Source organism: Oryx dammah, unplaced genomic scaffold (assembly GCF_014754425.2).
Source record: "Oryx dammah isolate SB20612 unplaced genomic scaffold, SCBI_Odam_1.1 HiC_scaffold_28, whole genome shotgun sequence".
Taxonomy (NCBI): Eukaryota; Metazoa; Chordata; class Mammalia; order Artiodactyla; family Bovidae; genus Oryx; species Oryx dammah.
In genome coordinates this window covers 98,109,382-98,134,250 of record NW_024070212.1, presented here as the reverse complement: position 1 = coordinate 98,134,250, position 24,869 = coordinate 98,109,382, and the positions used below count along the sequence as shown (strand labels likewise).

General features: G+C 38.8%; 2 protein-coding genes across 4 annotated transcripts in view; one reads left to right on the top strand and one right to left on the bottom strand.

Moving 5' to 3' along the window:
- Window positions 1-24,869, top strand: part of MAST2 (microtubule associated serine/threonine kinase 2) — a 200,885-nt gene that overhangs the window by 3,817 nt on the left and 172,199 nt on the right. For all 3 annotated transcript variants that reach the window (XM_040231268.1, XM_040231267.1, XM_040231266.1), the window contains exons 2-3: window positions 18,318-18,465; window positions 22,227-22,369. In XM_040231268.1, coding sequence (XP_040087202.1) covers window positions 18,318-18,465; window positions 22,227-22,369 — 291 coding nt within the window. The remainder of the gene's footprint in view (window positions 1-18,317; window positions 18,466-22,226; window positions 22,370-24,869) is intronic.
- On the bottom strand, window positions 20,265-20,784 carry LOC120856249 (60S ribosomal protein L32-like). Its single transcript, XM_040231361.1, has one exon. It carries the CDS (start codon window positions 20,727-20,729, stop codon window positions 20,322-20,324), a length of 408 nt encoding a protein of 135 aa, XP_040087295.1. The 5' UTR covers window positions 20,730-20,784; the 3' UTR covers window positions 20,265-20,321.

Genomic DNA, 24,869 nt, shown 5'->3' with positions numbered 1-24,869 from the left:
TTGTAAAGTCATCTGAGTCTCTAGGCCTGACCTCTTTTCTTAGCTCTATATTTCCATTTCTAGTCTTAACATTTCCACCTTAGACTCTCAGCATTTGTGATCTTAACATTAGTGGTTTTCATAATTTGATAGTGTCTTGAAATTCCATGACTTGAAATTATTTGTTGAAAACTTAAAAATTTTCAATTTTGTGTGCTATGAGGTGGGATGGATTATTCCATTCATTCAGGGAGTAAAAACCTAGCTGATCACCAAGGTATCTACCTTTCAGAAATGACTTTGTTCTTCATTTTTCCTGACATGGAATAATGCTGTTATATGTTATACCATGCTGATATTTAGGAATAATTTCTGAACAGGATGCAGAACTTGGATCTCTGGATTAGTGGCTTACTGTATCATTGAAATATTGATAGATTCCATTGTTCTGTTTTGAAATGTGCTTCTCCCTGTGTCTTTCCTTTCTCTGGTCCTCAAACTTGAAATTATATCTGTGGTCTTTGTCTTTTCGCTCTCCCTTGACCCTCTTACCCAGATTCTGCTGATTCTGTCTTCATGATATCTTTCAAATCTTTATACTCACTGTCATTACCTTAATTTACACCATTTATAAACTTTTGTCTTGGTTGTTGTAATACCTTAACTGCGTTTACTCTGCTTTTAGCCTTTTAACCTCTAATTTATTCTGTATTCTAATAAAGAAGATGGGAAATCCTTGCCTGTCTGAGTTGCAATAAGTATTTTTAAATGATCAATTCATTGCTTTATCTTCAGAAACTTTCATTAGCTTTTTAATACCATAGAATAAAGTTTGAAGACCTTGGCATTCAAGGGCCACTTGAAACATCACTTTTTATTAGAATCAGTTAGAAGCCCCTTCTCTTGGTTCCCAATACTTTGCTTTGTATCCATTGTAGCATACGTTATTGAAATAGCTTATCTCTCTTGTTAGCAAGTTCTTTGAGGCCCAGACTCTTTCATTTACTATTGTATACCTGGGGCCTAGTATGGTATTTGAAACATAGTTATTAGTCTGAATACTTATTAGAAACATGGATGTGTGCTGGCACTTGAAATGTATCCTGAGCAATATCCTAATTGGTTGTCAGTCTCTCATCAGAGAAAAAACTCCTCAGAGGCTGTCTTAATCATCACTGTACCAGCCTTTAGTGTTTTAACTGGTAGATAATGGGCACTCAGGAAATATTTGTTTCCTCCTTAGGCACTTTTATATTTTTATTTTAATTAGTTATCTATCTGAAAAACTTTCTTCTCAGTCTTTGCCCATTAAAATTCTACTCAAGCTTCCAGGCCTAACTCATGCCACAGAAACTGTTCTGTGAAGTTGCTTTTCTATGATTGGGCTGTCATAAATAGCCCTTCTGTCCTTCTGTATTCATTTTATATTATTTCATATCTGCTTTTAAGTTGTAAATTATTGAGGGTGGGAACTATATCATCATTTTATATACCATAATACATAATCAAGGCCTTTGTCACAATAGGCACAATAATTATTTACTAACTGAATGAATGAACAGGAAATGATTCAAATATTTTGAATTTGGGTGAGTTGAGTAATAATGGTAGTAAGAGAGAAATAGGTGAGTAAAGAAAATGAGACATTTTTGAAGATGGAAGACGATGGAGTTCAATTTTACTTTCTAGAATTCTCTCAGCACTATTAAGGAATTTTCAAAATTTTTTTTCATGAAAATCATTATTTGGCACTGTAATGTCATTGTATAGTCAAAGTGAAGTGAAAGTTGCTCAGTCATGTCCAACTCTTTGCGACCCCATGGACTGTATACTGTATAGTCCATGGAATTCTCCAGGCCAGAATACTGGAGTGTGTAGCCTTTCCCTTCTCTGGGGATTTTCCAAGCCCAGGGATCAAACCCAGGTCTCCTGCATTGCATGCAGATTCTTTACCAGCTGAGCCACAAGGGAAGCCCAAGAATACTGGAGTGGGTAGCCTATCTCTTCTCCAGAGGATTTTCCCAAACCAGGGGTCTCCTGCATTGCAGACAAATTCTTTACCAACTGAGTTATCAGAGAAGCCCAAAAGCACAAGACAGAAAATACACAGAGAGAAAACTGCATGTATTTTTTAGGGAACTGTAATTGATTTGGTTTTGTTGGAATTTGAACTTGGAGGCATAGATGATGAGTTTAGAGCCTAAAAGAGCCTAGATGGTAGAAGATCTTTACTACTGTTTAAAAAGAGTAAAGTAGGGGAGTAAGATGGTCTTACTTGTTTTTTAACCTGGGTTACTCTGGCAGCTGTGTGGAGGATACAGTGTAGGACATGGTGATTAAGACATGGGCATTTGAGAATTTTTCTGAGTTTTCCCAGGGGCTTTACAGGTGGCACAGTAGTAAAGACTCTGCCTGCCAATGCTCGAGATGCTGGTTCGATCCCTGGGTTGGGAAGATCCCTGAGAAGGAAATGGCAACTCACTCCAGTATTCTTGCCTGGGAAATTCCATTGACAGAGGAGCCTGACAGACTATATCAGATGCAATTGAGCCAGGTACTCATGCTGAGTTTTCAATGGAAGGTGTGTGCTTAGTTGCTCAGTTATGTCCAACTCTTTGGACTATAGCCCGCTAGTCTCCTCTGTTCTTGGAATTCTCCAGGCAAGAATACTGGAGTGGGTGACCATTCCCTTCTCCAGGGTATCTTCCTGACACAGAGATCGAACCTGAGTCTCCTGCATTGCAGGTGGATCTTTTATCATTTGAGCCATCGGGGTACTAGTGATAAAGAACTCACTTGTCAGTGGAGGAGACATAAAAGACTCAGGTTTGATCCCTGGGTCAGGAAGATCTCCTTGAGGAGGGCATGGCAACCCATTCTAGTATCAGTATTCTTGCTTAGAGAATCCTGTGGACAGAGGAACCTGGGAGTCAGCTGTCCATAGGATTGCAAAGAGCTGGACACGACTGAAGCGACTTAGCACACACCGACTCCAGTCTGACCTCTGCAATGACAATGAGTTTTCAATACAGAGTGTTTGTTAACTCTTTCCTCCCATCTTGTCCTGAAGTGATATAAGTAAGAGCCAGCCCTGAAAACCTATTACCTTTGGGAGATTTGATTTCGTCAAAGGTCCTGGGAGCAGAGAGCTGGGATGGTTGAAGCAGGTTGGACAGCTTTCCCTAATGAGCGTAGGACACATCTGATTACAGATTTTTCCCATCTTTGTTTTACTGGATGCCTCTTAGCCTAAGATCAGCCTAAAAGCTTTTTCCACCCCAGTTACTCATGGTGACCCATGATTAGGACTATCAGAGGCAGCTTCATACTGCAATCTCTATGCCTTCTTCATTGCTGGTCTTAGCTACTATATGGTTCTTTGCTAAATTCGCCACCTAGCTTTGTACTTTTTGGTAAAACCCCCATGATACCTTGGTAATTACCTTTTTTATCAGCAGGTATTGGTTGTTTTTCTTCTCTTATATATGTACTTGGGGTTCCAAAGAGGTTTGAAAACCAGGTTGTTGGGTCAAGGGCTAGCCCTGGGGGTGGAGGAAAAAGTCCTCAGGGGAGAGCAGAGACTGGGTGTCCCTGGGAGTCAGGACTTACACATGATGCACTGTTAGTCCGACATGGTTGACCGCCTTTTTGTTTCAGTGTTGTACCTCATTGTCAACTCCCAAACTCTTTTCTCTGCACTATAGCCATATATACAGCGGTGATGTAAAAGTCAAAGTCGCTCAGTTGTGTCCAGCTCTTTGCGACCCCATGGACTATACAGTCCATGGAATTCTCCAGGCCAGAATACTGGAGTGGATAGCCGTTTGCTTCTCCAGGGGATCTTCCCAACCCAGGGATGGAAACCAGGTCTCCCACATTGCAGGCAGATTCTTTACCAGCTGAGCCACCAGTGAAGACCCTATATAAAGTGGAAATATACTAAATAATTGATGAGGAAAATTGATATCAACCTGAGCTTCCTGCTTCCATGTTCATTGGGCATATTTCATCTTTACCAATAATAGGTCCACTTCTAAAATCTTAGTTTAGAGCTTACCACACTCTGACCTTCACATCATCTTCTGTTTCTGTAGCTCGCATTCATTCATCTCCAAAAATTGTTCAAACTCTTTGTAACCTCTGGTCTGTTGATTTTTGTTTTTCCTAAATCATCTTTTCATTGTTGGTCACCTCATGCCTCTACTTTCCTCCTTGTCCAACTAAATATTTCATGGGCTATCATAATTATTCCTATGTATGTACCTTCAGTACCTTCTGTCATACCTGTCATACCTGTCATACTTGAGAAAATCCCAACTGTGATTAAACCAACTCTGTCTATGGTACACTTGTATCAGATAATAAAAGAAATAAGTAAAATATGTAGTGTGCTACAGGGTGATAACGGAGAAGGCGATGGCACCCCACTCCAGGACTCTTGCCTAGAAAATCCCATGAACGGGGAAGCCTGGTAGGCTGCAGTCCATGGGGTCGCGAAGAGTCAGACACGACTGAGCAACTTCCCTTTCACTTTTCACTTTCATGCATTGGAGAAGGAAATGGCAACCCACTGCAGTGTTCTTGCCGGGAGAATCTCAGGGACAGGGGAGCCTGGTGGGGACCACCATCTATGGGGTCACACAGAGCCAGACACGACTGAAGTGACTTAGCAGCAGCAGCATAGTGTGATAAATACTATGAAGAAAATAAAGCAGGAAAGGGGGACATGGACTGATGGGAGATTTTATGGCTTTAAATAGCATTATCATGAAAGACATCTCTTTGGAATGAGATGTTTGAGTAAAGACCTGAAGGATGTAAGAAGCAGGCATTTCAATTCTGAGGGAAGAGTATACTTGGGTAGAGGTAGAAAGCTCCTTAGGCTGGAAGCATACCTTTAGCTCCAAAATTTTGTTTGAGGAACACCAAGGAGCCCAAGTATGGCTAGAGTAGAGTGAGTAAGAGGAAGAGTAGTAGGTGAGGTCAAAGGGGAAAGATGGGGAGAGGAGGGCTGAATTGTGGAGAGTTTCAGATGGGTAAGTGTCTTACAGGGTAAGGTTTTTGGATTTTGTGCTGAAGGAGATGAAAAGCCATTGGAGAATTTTGAGCAGAGGAATAACGTGATCTGACATTCATTTTAATCCCATCTGTTTGACTACTCTAAGGAGCATTGACTGAATGGGTATGTGGAAGCAGAGAGACCACTCAAGAGACTCTTGCAGTTATTCAGGCAAATGAGCAAGGGATATGAAATAATGTCTGTGATTAAGGGAGTGCTTTTTTTTTAGAATAAAACCACTTGAAAGAGTTGTCTGTATCTTCTTTTATTTCTTCTGCTCTTATTCTTTCTTGAACCCATTCCAGTCAAATCAGGCCTTAGTCTCCTAATTCCACTGCAGCACTTATATCAGGGTCATCATTGGTCAAATCCAGTAGCCAGTTTTCAGTATTCATCTCACTCAACCTGTTGCTCTTGACATGGTTGATCATTCCATCATTTGGCTCCTGGGACCATCATCTCTTGGTTTTCTTCCAGTCTCACCAGTGCTTCAGAGAGCTTAGTATTTAATCTGCTTCTATAGTCTGTTCTCTCTCCTGATGTAATCTCATTAGATTGTATTACTTTGCATTTCATCTGTATGCTGTTGATTTCCATGTTTTTTCCTCTAGTCTTGACTTTCCTCTGAGCTCTAACTCCTTTTTTTAGTTGTGAGTGTAACAGTTCTATTTGGGTAACTAATAGACCTTTCAAACTTAATGTATCCAAAGTTGAACCCTGTTTTTATTTCCTTTTCTGCTTCTCCCTCAGTCTTTCCCACATCAATAAATGGCACTATCATTCAAGCTATGACAAACCTAGACAGAGTATTAAAAAAGCAGAGACAACACTTTGCTGACAAAGGTACATATACTCAAAGCTTTGATTTTTCCAGTAGTCATGAACAAATATGAGAGTTGGGCCATAAAGAAGGCTGAGTGTTGCAGAATTGATGCTTTTGAACTGTGGTGTTGGAGAAGACTCTTGAGAGACTGTTGGACTGCAAGGAGATCAAACCAGTCCATCCGAAAGGAAAATCAGTCCTGAATATTCAGTGGAAGGACTGATGCTGAAGCTGAAGCTCCATTACTTTGGCCACCTAATGTGAAGAACTGACTCCCTGGAAAAGCCCATGATGCTGGGAAAGATTGAGGGCAGGAGGAGGAGAGGGTAAGATGGTTGGATGGCATCATCAACTCAATGGACATGAGTTTGAGCAAACTCTGGGAGATGGTGATGGACAGGGAAGCCTGGCATGGTGCAGTCTATGGGGTTGCAAAGAGTCGGACACTACTGAGCGACTAAACAACAAAATCATTCACTCAGAGCAAAATATGGAAGTTGTTTTTGATTCTTTTCTAAACCTCATATTCTACCTTCAGTCCATCAGTTCTGGTTGGTGCAGTATTCAAACTGGATGAGACTTTTCCCCACTAGCTCCATCAGTAGTCTAATATTAGCCTCTTTGATCTTCCATCTGGGTTACTATAAAAGTCTCCTAACCTGTCTTCCTGATTTTATTCTTCTACCCTCCCCTCCAACTATGATAATGATAATTTGTACACAGCAAGAGCAGTATCATCCTGTAAAAGTTAAAGTCAAAATTTGTCACCCTCTCTAGTCGAAAGTGGCTTTCCATCACAGTTAATCAAAGTTGAAGGTGCTTGCTTTGTCCTATAAGTGCCTACGTGATCTGCCTCTAGGCCTTCTCAAACCTCATTTCTTTCTCTTCCTCTTGTTACTGTGCTCTAGTCACAGTGAGTGCCTTGATGGTCTCAAGATATATTAAGCATGCTCTTCCCTGAGGACATTTTAAAAATTATTTGAGGACTTCTATACTTGGTATTTTTCTCTACCTGAGGTGTTCATTCTCTGGATATGTTTATACGACTGGCTTCCTCATTTCATTTAGGTCTGTGTTCAGATATCACCTCCTCAAAGAGGCCTTCCTTGACCAGCTTTTTTAAAGTAGCGCTCTTAGTCACTCCTGTCCCCTCTTTTTATTATGTCCTTTATTCACCTGTGACTGTCACATATTTATTGTCATTCTCACACATTAGGATATATGCTTCATGAGGATATGAATTTGAATTGGTTTTTCCTTACTGCTGTATCTCCAGTTTCTAGACATGTATATTGGAGATACTAAAGAAATACATTGAGTGAATGTATAGTGATTAAGTCATTGTCTGACCTTAGATTCCAACTCTGTGACCTGATGCAAGTTACTTAAATTTTTTAAGCCTTAATCACCCTATGTGTATGTATTGGAGATAATTTCATTGCCAATTTCTTTGTTAGGATTTAATAAGTTAATCCATGTAAAACACTTACTACAAAGCCTGATACTGATGAGTGCTCAATAATGGTTAATTATTATATTTTTAGGATACATGCATAGAATATGTGAGTATAGGGTTCATATTTTTCAGTGTTCTTATCTGGTTTCAGAAAGAAATAGAAAAAGATATGTCTTGACCTTTGATTTGTTGGCATTATTGAACTGTCCTTTTATTTTGTTCAGCTTGAAAAAGCGGCTTTAATTTGTATATTTTTCTTTTCAGCCCACCAGGCTCCTCTGTCTATGGGGATTCTCGAGGTAAGACTACTGGAGTGGGTAGCCTGTCCCTTCTCCAGGGGATCTTCCCGACCCAGAATCAACCCAGGGTCTCCTGCAGGTGGATTCTTTACAACCGGAGCTACCAGGGAAGCCCTTAGGGAAACTTCTGTGAATTTCTTTCTAAGTAACTGGTTTAGAATGTGTTATAGTCTCCCTAGGCTTTAGAATGTATTTAATAGCAAATATGGACCAAGGAAACCACATTTTAAAATTCTGTGATATTGTTTTAGTTGTTTACCAATATTAATGTCATGTTCACCCTTCTTAAGGGCTGACCTGGCAGCAGAGGCACAGATCCTTTAACCTTCGATTTGTTGGGAGATGAATAAGCCACATAGCTTCTCTGCCCGTATTTCAGCAAAACAGGGATAATATAGATGTAGGAATACTTGTTTTTAAATTTTATAAAATTATTTATTATATGTATACTTTTGCTGTTAAGGGCAATATAATAAATATTTTAGGCTTTGTCATACTGTTTGTTTCACAACTACATACTCAACTATATTGTTGTAGCATGATAGCATCCCTAAGACAATATGCCAATGAATGAACTTATCTGTATTTCAATAGACTATATAGAGACATTGAAATTAGAATTTTATGTAATTTCCGTATTTGTCATATTGAGAATACTATTTTACAAAATCTTGTTCTATTGTTTTCCAACTATTTACAAATGTAAAAATTTCTTTTAGCTCCCTGGGTAGACATAAGCAGACTGTGGGTAGGACATGGCCTACCAACTGAAGTTTACTTACCTTGATCTATGTTATCTAAACACATTTAGATTAATTTCATCAATTTTAAACTGCTATATAGCATTCTTTTGAAAGAATAATTTGTAATATGTAAACTTTTTTTAAAAAAATTGGACTTCCCTGGTGGCAGGGAAGTAAAGAATCTGCCTGCAATGTGGGAGTCCTGGGTTTTATCACAGGGTTGGGAAGATCCCCTTTAGGAGGGCACAGCAACCCACTCCAGTATGCTCACCTGGAGAATCCCCATGGACAGAGGAGCCTGGTAGGCTACAGTCCATGGGGTCACAAAGAGTCGGATAGGACCGAGTGACTAAGCACAGCACAACAAACATTTTATTATAATAATGGACCACTAGGTGATTTCCATTTTCCAGTGCTACAGTAAGTATTCTTGTACTTATCTCCTTGTGCACATGTGCAGGAGTTTCTCTTACAGGATATTGTTGTCAGATTGCTTTTTTCAGTGTTTGTACCTGTATATGCTTTGACCACTGATATTTCGCTGTGTCCTTGACAACTCTTGGTGTTAATCACTTTTTGTTAATTTTCTGGGTTTAGATGGCATCTCAGTGCTTTAAATACATTTTCCTGATTATTAGCAAGGTTGAGAATCTCTTCACAGATTTAGTATTTACTTGGTTTTGTTTTCTGTGACTTCTTTAGTTATGAACTTTGTTTTTCTCATAAACTGTTTCTTTTTATTTTTCTTATTGATTGTTGTTGAGTTTTTTTAAAATTGTCATTTAGAAATAGAATATGGTGAAGAAGTATTATAGGGAAAGAGCAGATTAGCCAAGATAGCAGTGATGAGACTTTTGGACCCACGGCCTCTCGCTCTCGCCCCATGTTTTGTAAATACATGGTTATGTAACAGCTGAGGTCACTTATAGCCCTGTACATGCACTTCACAACATACTCCCTTGGCCACAGGCCACCTTTGTTCTGCAAACATATATAAGCTCCACCTGAAAAGCCCTTGAGGCTGCGTTATGTCTGCATCTGCTAGGTCAACCTCAAGAGAATACAGTGTGTCTGCCTTACGGCTGTTGCGCTAGCCCGGAGACCTTGCCTACCCTGGGTTCAGCAAACAGTGAGATACAGGGAGATAAATATACTTTAGGTTTGAATTCTCTTAATAGCTTAGTAGGTTTGGATTTGAAATGGGGATAGCAATGTCTATTTAACCATGTTGTTCTTATGGTTATAAATTGCCTAGTTTGTATTGGAGCTCACTAAATGTTTGTTTCTATGTTTTTTATTGTGTTTGTTCTTTGTCACTACTGTAACTTTATGTGTAGCAAAGTATTCCTTTTGTAGCAGACCACTTGTTTTGTGAATTTTCTTCTTTCTTTTCTCCTCCTTTTTTTCTTTTTTACTATTTAACTTGTTTAATGTCAAATACAACAAGTACAGAAAAGCAGTCAAAAACAAAAGGATAATTTAGTGAATTATAAAATGAATGCCATTAATCAAGCAGAATTTTACCAACCATTCAGGAAACTCTTCTCGCTGTGGCCCTCCCAATCATAGTCCCTCTGTCTCTGCAAAAGTAATCAGTATTCTGACCTAGGGCTGCCCTGGTAGTTCAGATGGTAAAGAATCTGCCTGCAATGCAGGAGACCTGGCTTCAGTCCCTGGGTTGGGAAGATCCCCTGGAGGAGGGCATGGCAACCCACTCCAGTATTCTTGCCTGAAGAATCCCATGGACAGAGGAGCCTGGTGGGCTATACAGTCCATAGGGTTACAAAGAGTCGGACATGACTGAGTGACTAGACATAGCACAGCACATTCTGACTTAAGCCTTTCTTTGTATTTCTCTTTAAGTTTGCATCTAAGACATTACAGTTTAGTCTTGCCCATTTTAAAAAACTAGATGTGTTTTTCTCTTTTAATTTATACGTTTTCCTTTCATCTCTTCTTTAAAGTCTGTATGTTGAAAAACCTTGGAACATTTGACCTGTAGTTTCCCATAGTCTAGATTCATAGTTATGGTGCATTTGAAAATGTTTTAGGTCCTTTGTATTGCCTGCAAATTACAGCTGGATAGAGAGGCTTAATCAGTCTCAGGTTCAATTCCTTTGGCAAGATTTTGGGTGGTAGTGTGTTCTTTCAATAGAAGGCACATGACGTCTGCTTTTTGCTCTTTGATTGGGGGTCCCCTGTACATAATGAAATGTATCTTTCTCACTGTTTTGAATATTTTTCTGTTTGTTGCTGGCTTCAACAGTTGGTAATGATATGTTTTGACTCAAATTCTGTTTGAGTTTAACCTATTTGAGGTTCATTGAGCTTCTGCACGTGTAGGCTCATATCTCATCAAATTTGGTAAGTTTTTGGCAGTTACTTCTTCAGGTATTCTTCCCATTTCTCTCTTCTTCTTCTGGGAGTCCCTTAATGCATATATTGTTTCTTTTGAAGATGAACCCCTCATCTCTTAGGCTCTCTTCACTTTATTCTCTTTTTTTCTTTTTGTTCCTCAGACTATATAGCTTTAATTGTCTTGTCCTCGAGATTGCTGATTTATGTCTGCTTTCTCAAATTTGCCATTGAACCTCCTACTGAACTTTTCATTTATTTATTGGTTTTCTTATTTCTAGAATTTCTATTTGATTCCCTTTTATAATTTGTCTTTTTGTTGATAGTCCTTGTTTTGTTCATATATGTTTTCCTGATTTTCTTTAATTCTTTGCAGATGTTTTCCTTTAGTGATAGGAGCTTATTTAAGACAATAGATTTCAAGTTTTCTGCAAAGTGGAATGCTGGGCTTCCTCAGGGATGTTTTCTGTTAATGTATTTTGACTCTTTTGAGTGGACCATACTTTCTTATTTCTTTATACGTCTTGTATTTTTTTTAAATTATTTTTGTTGAAAAGTAGAGATTTGAATATTGGCAACTTGGGAATACAGTGTTTCCCCTTTCCCCAGGTTTTGCTATTTTTTGAATATTGAAGGCTGTAGTTGTTCATGTGTCTAGTGAATTTTCCCAGCCTTTTTTGTAGAAATTGTATTTCTTGCTCTGTGTGATACTGAAGTCTCTGTTCCTTAGCTTGTATTTTGATTAAGATTTTCTGGATTGCCAGGAGCTAAGCAAACAAACAAACATACAATCAATATGTTTGTTTTACAAACATACAAACAATCTGGTTTTTGCAGATTGACTTTTTGACTCCTTTGGCCTTTAGCCAGACTTGTGCTGAGTCCAGGGATCAGCTTGAGATGAAAGCTTAAAATCTTTTCAGTCTTTCCTGAGCATGCATTTCGCCCTGGACTTTCTAATTTACTTTATATACACAGGTGTTTATTATTACCCTAATTTCCCAAAGAAACTCTCCCTTTTCCTGCTCAGATCTCAGGTAGTCAATTGTTATGTCTCATTGTTAATCCTTTGCCCAGGTGGCTGTGGGTGTTTGGGTCACCTTACGGGGTTTTAAGCAGTGCTTGCTGCTTTTCCATGTTGAGAAGATTCCAAGTTAGTTGAAATAGAGAGGAGTTCCTTGTGTCAGTCCTCCAGGTAGCCCCCAGGTGAGTTAGAACAGATGTAATAATGTACAAGTGAGATCTCCTCTTGTCCTTCTGGTACCAGGGGCCAGGGTCCCACTCTGGGATCCCAACTGATGTCTTCACAGTTGCCTCCATATCAAGGAATGAGTAGGGTGAGGGCGAGTAAAAATGCCACAGAGCTTTCCCACCATTTTTAGGTTGACTTCTTGATTCAGTTCTCATGGTGGTTGTAAATCTTCTATTTCCCAAAGTCTGACAAAAGTGGTTCTGACAGTTTCTGCCTGTTTTTCAGTGTTTCTCTGGGGTAATTTTAGTTTGGGAACTGTCTACTCCACCATTTTGCCTATGTTGTCTTTCACTTGATTTTAATTTTTATCTCCCTAATGATGAATGATGTTGAGAATGGTTTCATTTGCCATATTTGCTTTTTCTTTGCTGAAATGTCTATTAGGTTTCTTGCTCATTTTGTTTTTATTGGCTTGTTACTGAATGTTTTCTCAGATATGTTTGGCAAATATTTTTCCTCCTGTGTGATTTGTTTTCACTTTTTAAACAGTATCTTTGGAAGAGTAGTTTTTAAATTTGGTGACGTCTATAAATTTGTTCTTTTTTAAACTTATGCTTTGTTGTGTTATCTAAGAATGCTATCTAGCTCAAAGTATAAAAATTTTACTCTTGTATTTTCTTTTGAAGTTTTATACTTTTAGATTTTATGGTTAGATTTATAATCCATTTAGAGTTATTTTTCATACATTGTCTTTGATATGCCTGAGGTATAGGTCAAAGTACTTTTTAATATTTCTTTTGTATATGCACATCAAGCAAAGGTTTTAATAGGGATTAAGAGAATGTACTTTGATTAGTGTGGCGCCTGGGTTTGACTCTTGGCAGGGTATGTCAGGAAGAATCTGTCACAGTATATGGACTTCTCTTCACCTATTAAATTACCATTCATATGGGATAAGACAACTTGTGTTGCAAGCCCAGGTTTTTAGCCTGATAGACAAGTTTTTAGTGTGTAGACTTCTGTTTTTTAGCTGTGAATCCTTTGATTACATCTAATCCTATGACGCTTACTCCTTGGAAGGAAAGTTATGACTAACCTAGATAGCATATTGAAAAGCAGAGACATTACTTTGCCAACAAAGGTCTGTCTAGTCAAGGCTATGGTTTTTCCAGTGGTCATGTATGGATGTGAGAGTTGGACTTTGAAGAAAGCTGAGCGCCAAAGAATTGATGCTTTTGAACTGTGGTGTTGGAGAAGACTCTTGAGAGTCCGCTGGACTGCAAGGAGATCCAGCCAGTCCGTTCTAAAGGAGATCAGCCCTGGGTGTTCTTTGGAAGGAATGATGCTAAAGCTGAAGCTCCAGTACTTTGGCCACCTCATGTGAAGAGTTGACTCATTAGAAAAGACCCTGATGCTGGGAGGGATTGGGGGCAGGAGGAGAAGGAGACGACAGAGGATGAGATGGCTGGATGGCATTACCGACTCAATGGATGTGAGTTTGAGTGAACTCCGGGAGTTGGTGATGGACAGGGAGGCCTGCCGTGCTGCGATTCATGGGGTCACAAAGACTCGGACACGACTGAGCGACTGAACTGAACTGAATCCTATCCTTGTGTGTGTGTGTTAGTCGCTTAGTCGTGTCTGACTCTTTGTGACCCCACAGACTGTTGCCCAACAGACTTCTCTGTCCATGGAATTCTCCACATGAGAATACTGGAGTGGATTGCCGTTCCCTTCTCCAGAAGATCTTCCCGACCCAGGAATTGAACCCTGATCTCCTGCATCACAGGCAGATTCTTTACTGTTTGAGCTACAGGGAAGTCAAGGAAGGAAGTCCTATCCTTAAAGCATAATATAGTATAAACACAACACTAGCCTTGTGTATAAAGTTAGCTTGAGATTTGCTTTAGTATTGTGGGGGACGGAGATAGTTCTGACCAAGGGAGGGAGGACTCTGTGAGGACTCAAGAGAAAGCAATAAGCTCTAGGGTTGGGAGGAGCATGTAGAGATTTTGTAGTCAGGCAATTTTCAACCTTTTATTTGATAGTTGAAATTTACATTGCATATAGTAGGTATGTTATTGTTACAGTGTTGCTACAATAGATAAATGCAAATTATGTGTAATTTCTGGCATGCAAGCTGTAATTCTGCCTTTTAAAAAATCTCACGTAAGAAACAACATTGTAACATAAGTGAACGGATTTTATTGTAGTATTGACCAGGAACTTGCTTTCATTTAATTAAGAGTATACTGATTGAGTACTTTAAATCAATTTCAAGTAATTTGTGACACAATTCTCACAGTTGATCAACATGTGTGTGTGTTGGTGGAATCATACTGAAAGTTTTTGTTTAGTTTGGTGGTTCTCAAACTTTAGTGTGCTTTGGACTTACCTAGAGGGCCTGTTAAAACACAGATTGCTGGTCCCCTCCCTGAGATTTTCCATTTTAGTAGATCTGGTGTGAGACTCTAGAATTTGCATTTCTAACAAGTTCACTGCTGATGCTGATGTTCCTGGTCTGGGGACCACATTTTTAGGATCACAGCTTAGGCCAACTTTCACCTTACTTTTTCAGTATTCTAGGGGCAGAGTTCATCCTTTTTAAGATAGCCTATTCACTGTTAGGCAGTTCTTCCTATAATTAAACCTACTTCTCCTTTTGTTATTTTTGTCCAGTATTTCTAGTTCTGGCCTGTGAGGTAAGAAGTTTACTCTTCCTATAACAGAGGAGAAAGCCCTCATGTAGTTGAAGAAAGTTATTCATGTCTTCTTTATTTAATTTCTTTCATGTTAAGCATTTATAGTTTCCTAATAATTATTGGAAGAATACTGTAATTTGTAGTTACGTTAACACTGCCATAAGAGTTCTTTTATTTGTAACCTTGTTTCTCTTCCTGTATTTTCTGGGATACTATCCAGGCCAGAATCCTGGAAGTCATCCTAGGTTCCTTCCCCTCCTTAACTCCCTATTTTGCTGAAAAATCATTTGATTGTAGAAATGCTAGGAACTAGATAGAAATTTGATCGAGTTTAAGCAGAAGGGGGCAGCTTAAGGGTACAGAAATGTACTATTGAACCTGCAAAACGTGTGATTTGGCTGGATCTCTCATAAGTGACTAGAAGTGGGAACTAGAAAATTGCAAGAAGTAAGTTAGTTTGGAAGTTATATTATAGAAAGGAAGCTCCTCTTCCCATGCCCCTTTTCTTTCTCTCTTAGACCATGTGTTTTATTTGCTTCATTCCCTTTTCTTGTCTTTTAATAAATTCTTCAGTAAATCCAGTAATGTTCTAGTGTTTTAAAAAGTTCAGTCTAACTACCATATGTACAATAGATGGCCAGTGGGAATTTGCTATATGACCCAGGGAACTCATACCAGGGCTCCCTAACAGCCTAGAAGGGTGAGAAAGGCTGGGAGGTGGAGGGAGGTTAAAGAAGGAGGGGACATGTATACCTATGGCTGATTCATTTTGTGGTATGGCAGAAACCAACACAATATTGTAAAGCAATTATCCTTCAATTAAAAATAAATAAGTCCAGTCTAGCTAGCTGAGCAAGAGAAGCAAGGTACAGAATAGTTCATAAAGAGTGATCTATTTATGTACTCGTCTCTGTTTGAAGCCTGGATGGTAATTATCCTGGGGAGATAGTGTAGTGACTGAAAGGGAGCACAGGGGACTTTCTAGAAAGTGCTTGGTTATGTTTCTTTTTTAAAAATCTTGATGGTGGTTACATGGATATGTTTAACTTGCAAAAATTCTTTTAAGTTATATGCTTAGTTATATGTACATTTCTGAAATGAGTAATATACTAAAGTTAAAAGGATGTCCTGGTTTAAAAGTTAAATTTCATTTCTTATTTAATCAACATTTCCTTCCCTTTGCAAAGTTTTGATAGGAGAGACTTGGAATAAGAAGGTGCATAATCTGCTTTTCCTCTCCTCTGGCTTCTTTTCTTTAGCATGTTATAGGGAATAGGGAGATTGAAAAGGATATGACTTTCTTTTAACTGATGCTGATCTAGTCCTGTTGGTTGTCAGTCCTTTTGTGCCTAAGACTAATTGTTCATCCATACAGTGAAGCAGGCATCCAAGTGCTGGCTGTCATGTAGCTCATTTGTAAGTTATTTTGGGAGTATTTTCCTTTCCATTGCCTTCATATAGGATATTCCTTCTCCTTGGTACCTGGTAAGGCCTCCTCACTTCCCTCCATCCACAGTTGCTTGCTGGAGTGCTGCCTCTATGAATGACCAGCCCTTTTAGATGGGTTACCAGCATTAGTGCCCAAACCCTGATTTCTTCATGGTTTCTACTTGATGCATAAGTACTGTTTCATCCTTGTCACACCACTTGGTAATATAGGCTGCTGCCTTGATGCTTTCTCTTTTTGCATTGACTTCTTCCAATTCCCCTTTCTTCCTGCTCATTCCTGATGCAGTTGCCTGGACACATCAATTGCTTCAATGTTTGTTGTTTAGTTGCGCTGCTGCTGCTGCTGCTGCTAAGTCGCTTCAGTCATGTCCGATTCTGTGCGACCCCATAGATGGCAGCCCCCTAGGCTCCTCTGTCCCTGGGATTCTCCAGGCAAGAATACTGGAGTGGGTTGCCATTTCCTTCTCCAATGAATGGAAGTGAAAAGGGAAAGTGAAGTCGCTCAGTCATGCCCGACTCTTAGCGACCCCATGGACTGCAGCCCACCAGGCTTCTCCGTCCATGGGATTTTCCAGGCAAGAGTACTGGAGTGGGTTGCCGTTGTTCAGTCGTGTCCAACTCTTTGTGATCCCATGGACTACAGCACTCCAGGTCTCCCTGTCTCTCACCATCTGGAGTTCACCCAAGTTCATGTCCATTGACTTGGTGATGCTATCCAGCCTTATCCTCTGCTGCCCTCTTCTTTTGCTTTCAGTCTTTCCCAGCATCAGGGTCTTTTTCAATGCTACCAGTAATGGTACAGTGCCTTGCTATCCTCCATATTCTTTTATCCATTTACTATCAATATTAAAAATACTTTCTTCTCGGGACTTTCCTGGAGGTTCAGTGGTTGGGACTTTGCACTCTCACTGCTGATGGCCCAGGTTCGATCCCTGGTCAGGGAACTAAAATCCTACAAGCAGCGCAGTGTGACAAAAAACAAAACAACAACAACCAAGATAACAACTTTCCCCCTTTCTCTTCAGCTATTTTTCATCTTTACTCTTTTTATGCTGGGGTATTTGTAAATTATATTCTGGATAACCACTACCAACCAGTATTTGTGCTTTCTTGCGTGTGAACCCACCTGTCACAGTATGTAAGACCAGAGGCTTTAAAAAAAACTTTTCTCAAGGAGGTAGATGTTTCTCCATTTCCTGTGGCTTTTAGTATTGCCGTGGTACCAGATACATGTGTCTTGTTTTTAAAATGGCAGGTAATGTACATTTCAGTTATTTCTCCTTATGCTTCTCTCTCTCTTTTTTTTTTTTTTTTGTACTGTCCAGGTCAGATTGATGTGCTGCTTATCTCTGTTTGTTGTAGCTTCCTTCATTGAAATGTAAAAGATAGGCCTCATTTGCTTTTTTAAAAAATAATATTTTCTCATCTAATGCTGCTAATTAGGTGGGTGTTTGCTTTAGAATGTCTGCATCTTGATGCTTACTGGTGAGGAGGAAGTGGCATTGGGATGGAGTGGGATGGGCTAGACTAAAGGCAAAGGGAAGGCACTTCATATTGTCTGTATTGCCTTCTTTGTACTATTATACTTTTCATTGAAAACATATATTTAGCTCCTATTATAGAAACATAAGGTCTTCCCTGGTGGCTCAGATGTGAAGAATCCTCCTGCAAAGTGGGAGACCTGGGTTCGATCCCTGGGTCAGGAAGATCACCAGGAGGAGGGCCTGGCTACCCACTCCAGTATTCTTGCCTGGAGAATTATAAACATATGTATTATAGACATATAAAGAAGGCTCTGAGTTTTATTTCAGCATTAATTGAATGTTAGGGATATTTGTAACTTTGTGTGACAGGTATTTTATTATTTATGATTTTTTAAAAACTGAAATATGCTTTTCTTTATTGGATATAATATGACTAAAAGGAGAAAAGTAAATAAACTAAATAAACTTAAGTAGACATGTACTCATTATGAATAATATATCCTGTCAAAGTGCCTTATTGTGTCACCTTGAAATCTCATCCCCTATTTTTCCTTTGGGATTTTGTAATCAATGTCTCACATCATTCATGGCGTACTGAAACAGTTGTCACTAAGAAATTTGTTTCTGGCTTCAGCTGTTCAATAGGAAATATAAAATGTTGGCACTTTCTAACTGTTATGAATGTTGTAGAGATGTTTAAATATAAAGTTCTTGCACTTTCAGAAAAGACATTAAAGCTTTATGTGTTTTACTTTTTTTTTTTTTTTCCTTTGAAGGATGTGATAACTGGACGTAGTCCCCTGCTCTTCAGGAAGCTTAGTAATCCTGACATATTTTCATCCACTGGAAAAGCTAAACTTCAACGACAGCTTAGTCAGGATGACTGTAAGTTACGGAGAGGAAGCCTGGCCAGTTCTTTGTCAGGTAAGTATCTACTTTTTTTTTAAAGAGTTTTGGGACTGGGTTGTCAGTGTTTAAGGGTGTGTTACCTTGGCATCTTGACAGCTTCTTCTGTGGTGATAGTCTTCTATAGAACACTTGTGAGTAAGGCTGCCTTCCTTTCTTTGCTGTTTCCTCATGGCATCTCTGAATGCTAACCTCATGAACCTGCTAAATATTTCTTGATTGACCATTATTACTGGTTATTCCCTCTCAATATGATTTTTGCTCTGTGTTCATTTCTTCAGACTTCACAAACTTTGCTACTTCTTCTTTTCTTTTCTTTTTTTTCCTATTTCTGAAATCCATTCCAAAGGCCATAGTGTCTCCCTACCTCTTCCATAGAAAAGTTTTAAAAGATTCCAAAGGAAAAATTAATACAAGGAAGTCATGCCTAAATAGGAAGCAATTAAAACATGGCATGGTTTTAAGCAGTCAGTAGAGTATGGAAAAAGAATCTATTTGACTTTAGTTGAAGAAGGAAAAATAATCCTATTACATTCCTTGGCCTATAGTGAACAGTATCAGTTTCTTTTTACTTTTGTTCCTTTTCAGGGCTATTCCTTTAGTTTTCTCGTCTCACTCTTCTATTGAGATTTTTATTTTGGCTCTCATGTTTTAATCACGTAGAGCTGTTTCTTATTTGTTTCTTTTTCCATAGTGTTCTGCTCTTCTTTCAAGGGTGTGTTTTATCTTCTTATTCCCTATGAGTAAATAGATTTTTACTTTTTTAATTAAAATTTTCTTGAAGTTTTCTTTTTTTTGGTTCAGCTGTGTCTTCACTGTGGCACATGGGGTCTTCTCTAGTTGCAGAGCACAGGCTCTACAGGACGTGGGTTCTCTAGCTGTGGCATGGGCTTAGTTACCCTATGGCATGTGGGATCCTAGTTCCCTGACCAGAAATCGAACCCAGGCTCCCTGTAGTGAGAGTGCTGAGTCCTAACCACTGGGCTGCGAGGGAATTCCCTCTTTATTCTCATTTAATGGAGTTTCCGGGGGACAGAAGATACAAATATGTGGTCATTCAACCATCTTTAACTGGGAATATTTCTTAAAATAGGCTCTTGAAATCATTGTAAGAATAATAATTAGAATTTTTAAGAAGTTTTTTTCCCCTGAGTTATTTGTTTACTAAAGGGCTAGTTGCTCCATTTGTTCATATTGTTCCTTTTGTTTTAAGCTATTTGTGTTCCTCAAATTCTTGACATTTCTTGGTAAGCTTCAAGCCCTTACTAGTATATGGCCATATGGGTTTTGTCTGCTGTTGTGTAAGTCTCTTTCCCCGTTAGGCACTTATTTTGAAGAGAGATAGAATTGTGATACTAGCCTTTGGATATGTGGATGGGAAGTTAATAAACTAAGTTTCCTTTAGGTTATATAGCTACTCATCTATCAGCAGATCGCCTGGAGAGCTTGGCAACATTTGCAGAAGGAAGAAAAGAAACTAGGCAGGCTCTACTCCGGGCTTATGGAGGTTTTCAGTAGAGAACCAGTATTATTTTTTGTGGAGGGTTTTATGGTACGACTTCTCATTAAAGCATGCATTTGAGAGCAGACTTGAGAGAGAGCTAGATTTTTTTTTTTTAATTTTGTTTCTGATGAAAAATGTAAAATATGCCAGTTATAAAAAATTTGAGTGCAGTAACATGCTTCATGTCAAAGTTGAAAATCTTTACTTTTTTCTCTTTTCTCTCCCTCCAAACCATTTATATATACTCCATTATATTTAAATATACATTTAAAATCTTATGTAAATATATAAACTTTATTTTATTTTATTATTATTTTTTTTTCGGGTTTCATGCTTTTATTACCACAAACAAAATGTGCACACGGTCTGTCTATTCATTTTCCTCGCTGCGCAGCCTGGCATTGGGATTGGTGATTCTGATGGCCAGCTGGGCTGCTCTTTCCACAATGGCCTTGCGGTTCTTGGAGGAGATGTTGTGAGCAATCTCAGCACAGTAAGATTTGTTGCACATCAGCAGCACCTCAAGCTCCTTGACGTTGTGGACCAGGAACTTCCGGAAGCCGCTGGGCAGCATGTGCTTGGTTTTCTTGTTGCTCCCGTAACCAATATTGGGCATCAAGATCTGGCCCTTGAATCTTCTGCGCACTCTGTTGTCAATGCCTCTGGGTTTCCGCCAGTTCCGCTTGATTTTGACATATCGGTCTGACTGATGCCGGATGAACTTCTTGGTCCTCTTTTTGACGATCTTGGGCTTCACGAGGGGTCTGAGGGCGGCCATGATGCCGAGTCAGAGATGGCTGCCACCTCCGTAGGCAGCGCCGAGGAAGAGTAAACTTTATTTTAAAAATAAAAATTGAGATCATATGCTATATACTTCCTTTCTGCTATTTTCACTCAACTGAGAACATTGAACATTTTCTCCTGACTGCAGTGTTGAGCTGCCTCATTATTTTTAATGGGTTCAGTATGTCATTATGTGGAGATATTATAATTTAATTTGTAGTGATCATTTATTTTATCCCCCATTTTATTATAGTGAGAGCATTGCTAGGGTTAACTTTCTGGTCTACTTTTGCATTCCTACAAATGGAATGCTATGTCCAAGCTTACTTAAAATTATAATAGGTTTTGCTAAATTGCCCTCCAAATAAGTGCCATCACATTTTGTTTGCAGTAAAAGGGTATGTTACAGCGAAAACAAAACCCAGACCTACTTTTTGCTCATACCTCTTTATAAGAGTGGTTATTTCTCTGATGAATAGAATTTTTCAGGAAGAAGAAGAGTTTTTAAGTAAATTGGTGATCAAGTTAAAGCTAGGTGAATATGCAGGGCAGAATATTGAAGTTAAGTGAATGGGTTTGGAAAAAGTAGAAGGAGATGAGGCCAGGAAGATAATATGGATTTATGGAGGATCTTTTTAGAGTTTTAAAAGTGTAACTTAGGACTTCCCTGCCAGTCCAGTGGTTAAAGCTCTGTGCCTCCCCTGCAGGGGGTGTGGGTTCAGTCTCTGGTCAGGGAACTAAGATCTCGCATGCCATGTGGTGCTGCCAAATAAAAACAAAAAACCCTAAAAACAAAACTAAAAAAGCAACAAAAAGTGCGGCTTAATTCTTTAAACAGTAGAGAGTCATGAGAAGGGGATGACATGACCATATTTGTTTTGCTTAGATCACTAGCACCGATGTGAAGAATGGTGTGAGGGAAGGGGTTGGAATAGGACTTGAACCTCAGCTAGAAAGTCATTGCAGTTCTAGGTGCTCAGTCTTTATAAATGACTTTCTTGCAGTCTTTCAGTGGGATTAAGGCATTCAGTCAACCTGGACTGAACACATGGAATCTGGCAAGAGCAGCAGAGACTCAGTGTTTGTCTTCTGGAAACCTAAGGGCCAAACTTGTCTAGGAGAAGCTTTCAGCTCCACTCTTACCACACTGAGTTGATGAGAAACTAGGTGGGATGGAAGGGACTGGAAAACTCCTAGCGTGCTAGGTTGGGTGTTAGATTGGAACAAGCCTGTTAGGTTGGAAGTTGGGCCCTGGCATGGTGGTGGATATTACAGAGCATTTAAAATCATCGACTCAGTTCAGTATTCCACTTGGATTTCTCACCACCGCCAACATAGGTGGAGTTTTTTAGAGGGCTACAGATCCTAAAATGGATGTGGAGGGGCTTCACTTTTCTTTGGATCAATGTACTTTTAATCCATTTGCTGTCATTGTATTTTTTTCATTTCGTTAATTAATAATTTGTTAATTTCCCAAACATTGTGTTTGAAGGTAAGCAGCTGCTCCCCTTGTCCGGCAGTGCACACAGCAGCGTGGGACAGGTGACTTGGCAGTCTTCAGGAGAAGCGTCTAACCTGGTGTGGATGAGGAATCAGTCCCTCGGACAGTCTGCGCCTTCTCTTACCGCTGGCTTGGTAAGTGTTAGTACAGATGCTCCCTTGCTCTGTGAACAGATCCTTGATTGTCTTTTGTCATTACCACAGCTATTTTTTTTCCTTTAGAGTTTGGCTAGATTAATTTCTCAAAGCAAACAATGGAAAAGAATGGAATTTAATAGACTATATTCTGAATGTACTCTCATGCTGTCACTGGTACTGACTATGTAATGAGAGTCAATAAAAAGATTCAGTATGATTTTAACTTTAATGGATAAATTTCCTGAGAAAGAGCTTTCTTATGGAAATGAAGTTGTATTGCTTCCGTATATAGCTCTGTGGTATACATATTTAGTACGTGTGGATAGGGAACATGTTTTGCACGGAGTAGGCACTTCAGTATATATTAGGTGAAAGAATGTGCCTCTTCTTTGTCTAACTTTATATAGTAGACAGGACCTAACAGGTTAAGCTGTATAGTCTGGGCCGGTTGTTTTCTGCCTGTTGTTGCGTCTTGTACCCTTTTACCCTCAGTGGCCCTGCCTCTTTACCTAGGGAATCCGTTGACTTTCTATTGATCTCAACCCTCTTTCCTCTATCTGTAAGACAAGGCAGACTAGTAGTTTGCAGGATATGATAACAGAAGCTTGTTCCCATTAAGATAAGTTCATCTACTCTTTGGGACCATAAATCTTTTGGGTTGGCATATAGGGAGTAGAAAGCTTTGTCCATTTGTTCATCCAAGAAAATGGGGATAGGGGAAGAAGTCTTCTTATAGCAGGTGGGAAGTTAGTTTTTGGATCAAAAGATTTCTTGATATGACCTGAGGTTTGTGATTTTAGGCTATAGGGATAATTGGCATCATTTGTGGAACTTCCCCAACTTTTTATTTTGAAAATATCAAACTTACATAAAAATGGAAAGAATAGCAATTAAACTTACTTAGATTGACCAATTTGGTTGTAACTTTTTATATTTTGTCACATTTGTTTTATCTGTGTGTATATGTATATATTTTTTTCCCTGAATATTTCAAAGCAAGTAACAAACATTATGCTATCTCACCCTCAAGTATTTTTCCTAAGATCAAGGGATAGTCTCCTAAATAACCACAATATATAACGGACCCTTGAACAACAGGGATTTGAACTGAGTGGACCTAATTATATATGGATTTTTTTCCCATTAATACTACCAGATCTGTGGTTGGTTGAATCCTGGAATGCAGAACTGTGGATAGGGAGGACCAGCTATAAATTTATACTTGGATTTTCCACTGCATGGGGTTGGGGAGGGATTGGGAGATGTCAGCACCTTTAACCCTTGTGTTGTTCAGGAGTCATCTATATTACCAGATCCGAGAAGTTTAACATAAATTTAATTTTAAAAAATTCAAATTTCTCCACTTGTTTTCAACATGTCTTTTAAAGACCCACTTCTCTCCTCTTTTAACCTCTGTAACTTAAAAAAATCCATGCACCATCATAGAGATTTTGATCCAGTGGGTCTGGAGTGGTCCCAGGCATCCGTATTTGCTTTAAATGCACTCTTTTGAGAACTGCTGCCATTAAGGTAAAGCTGAATGTTTCATTTTAAGGTGGTTTGTTGCAGAGGAAATTACTGGACTGAGTTTGCTGAATTCCTAGCCTAACAATTAAAGTAGAATATTCCTGAATTTTTTTTTTAAAAAAAAAGCTTATTGAAATATAATTCACATATGATAAAATTAGTCATTTAAACTGTACAATTCAGTGATTTTTAGTATATTCATAGATGCAGCCATCACTGGAGTCAGTTTTAGAATATTTTCATCATATCAGGAAGAATTCTTAGACCCTTTAGCTATCACCTTATTTTCATCTCTCTGGCCCTATGTAACCACTAATATACTTTCTGCCTGCATAGATTTACCTATTCTGTCCATTTCATATAAATTGAATCCTATAATATGTGGCCTTTTGTAATTGGCTTCTTCCATTAAAATGATGTTTTTAAGGTTCCTCCATTGTGTAACATGTATTAGTATGTCATTCCTTTTTACCACTGACTAATATTCCATTGTATGAATATACCATATTTTATCTGTTTGTCAGTTGATTGACATTTGGGTTGTTTTTTCCTTTAGACTATTAAGAATAATGAACATTTGTTTACAGCGTTCATATGGACAGTTTTCATTTTTCTTGGAAGTGGAATTACTCGGTCTTATGTTGACTGTTTAAATGCAGCAGTGTTTGATAAGCTGCAGTGTATGATGATTTTGGTTTCTTCACATCTTCATCAGCATTTGTTATTGTCTGTCTTGATTTTAGTCATCCTAGTGGTTCTGAAGTGATATCTGTGGTTTTGATTGGTGTTTTCCTAATGACAGTAAGCATCCTTTTATGTGATTGTTAGCCCTTTGTATATCTTCTTTGAAGAAATGTCTGTTCAGACTCTTTGCTCATTTTAAAAATTGGGTTATTTGTCTTTTTATGGGTGTGTAAAATAATTATTTCTCTAGAACTGAATCTAGTTATGTCTTTCTTTCCAGGGATCT

What these genes read in the sequence shown, in the direction of transcription:
- LOC120856249 (XM_040231361.1), bottom strand. Translation starts at nt 20,729, where the DNA reads ATGGCCGCCCTCAGACCCCTCGTGAAGCCCAAGATCGTCAAAAAGAGG.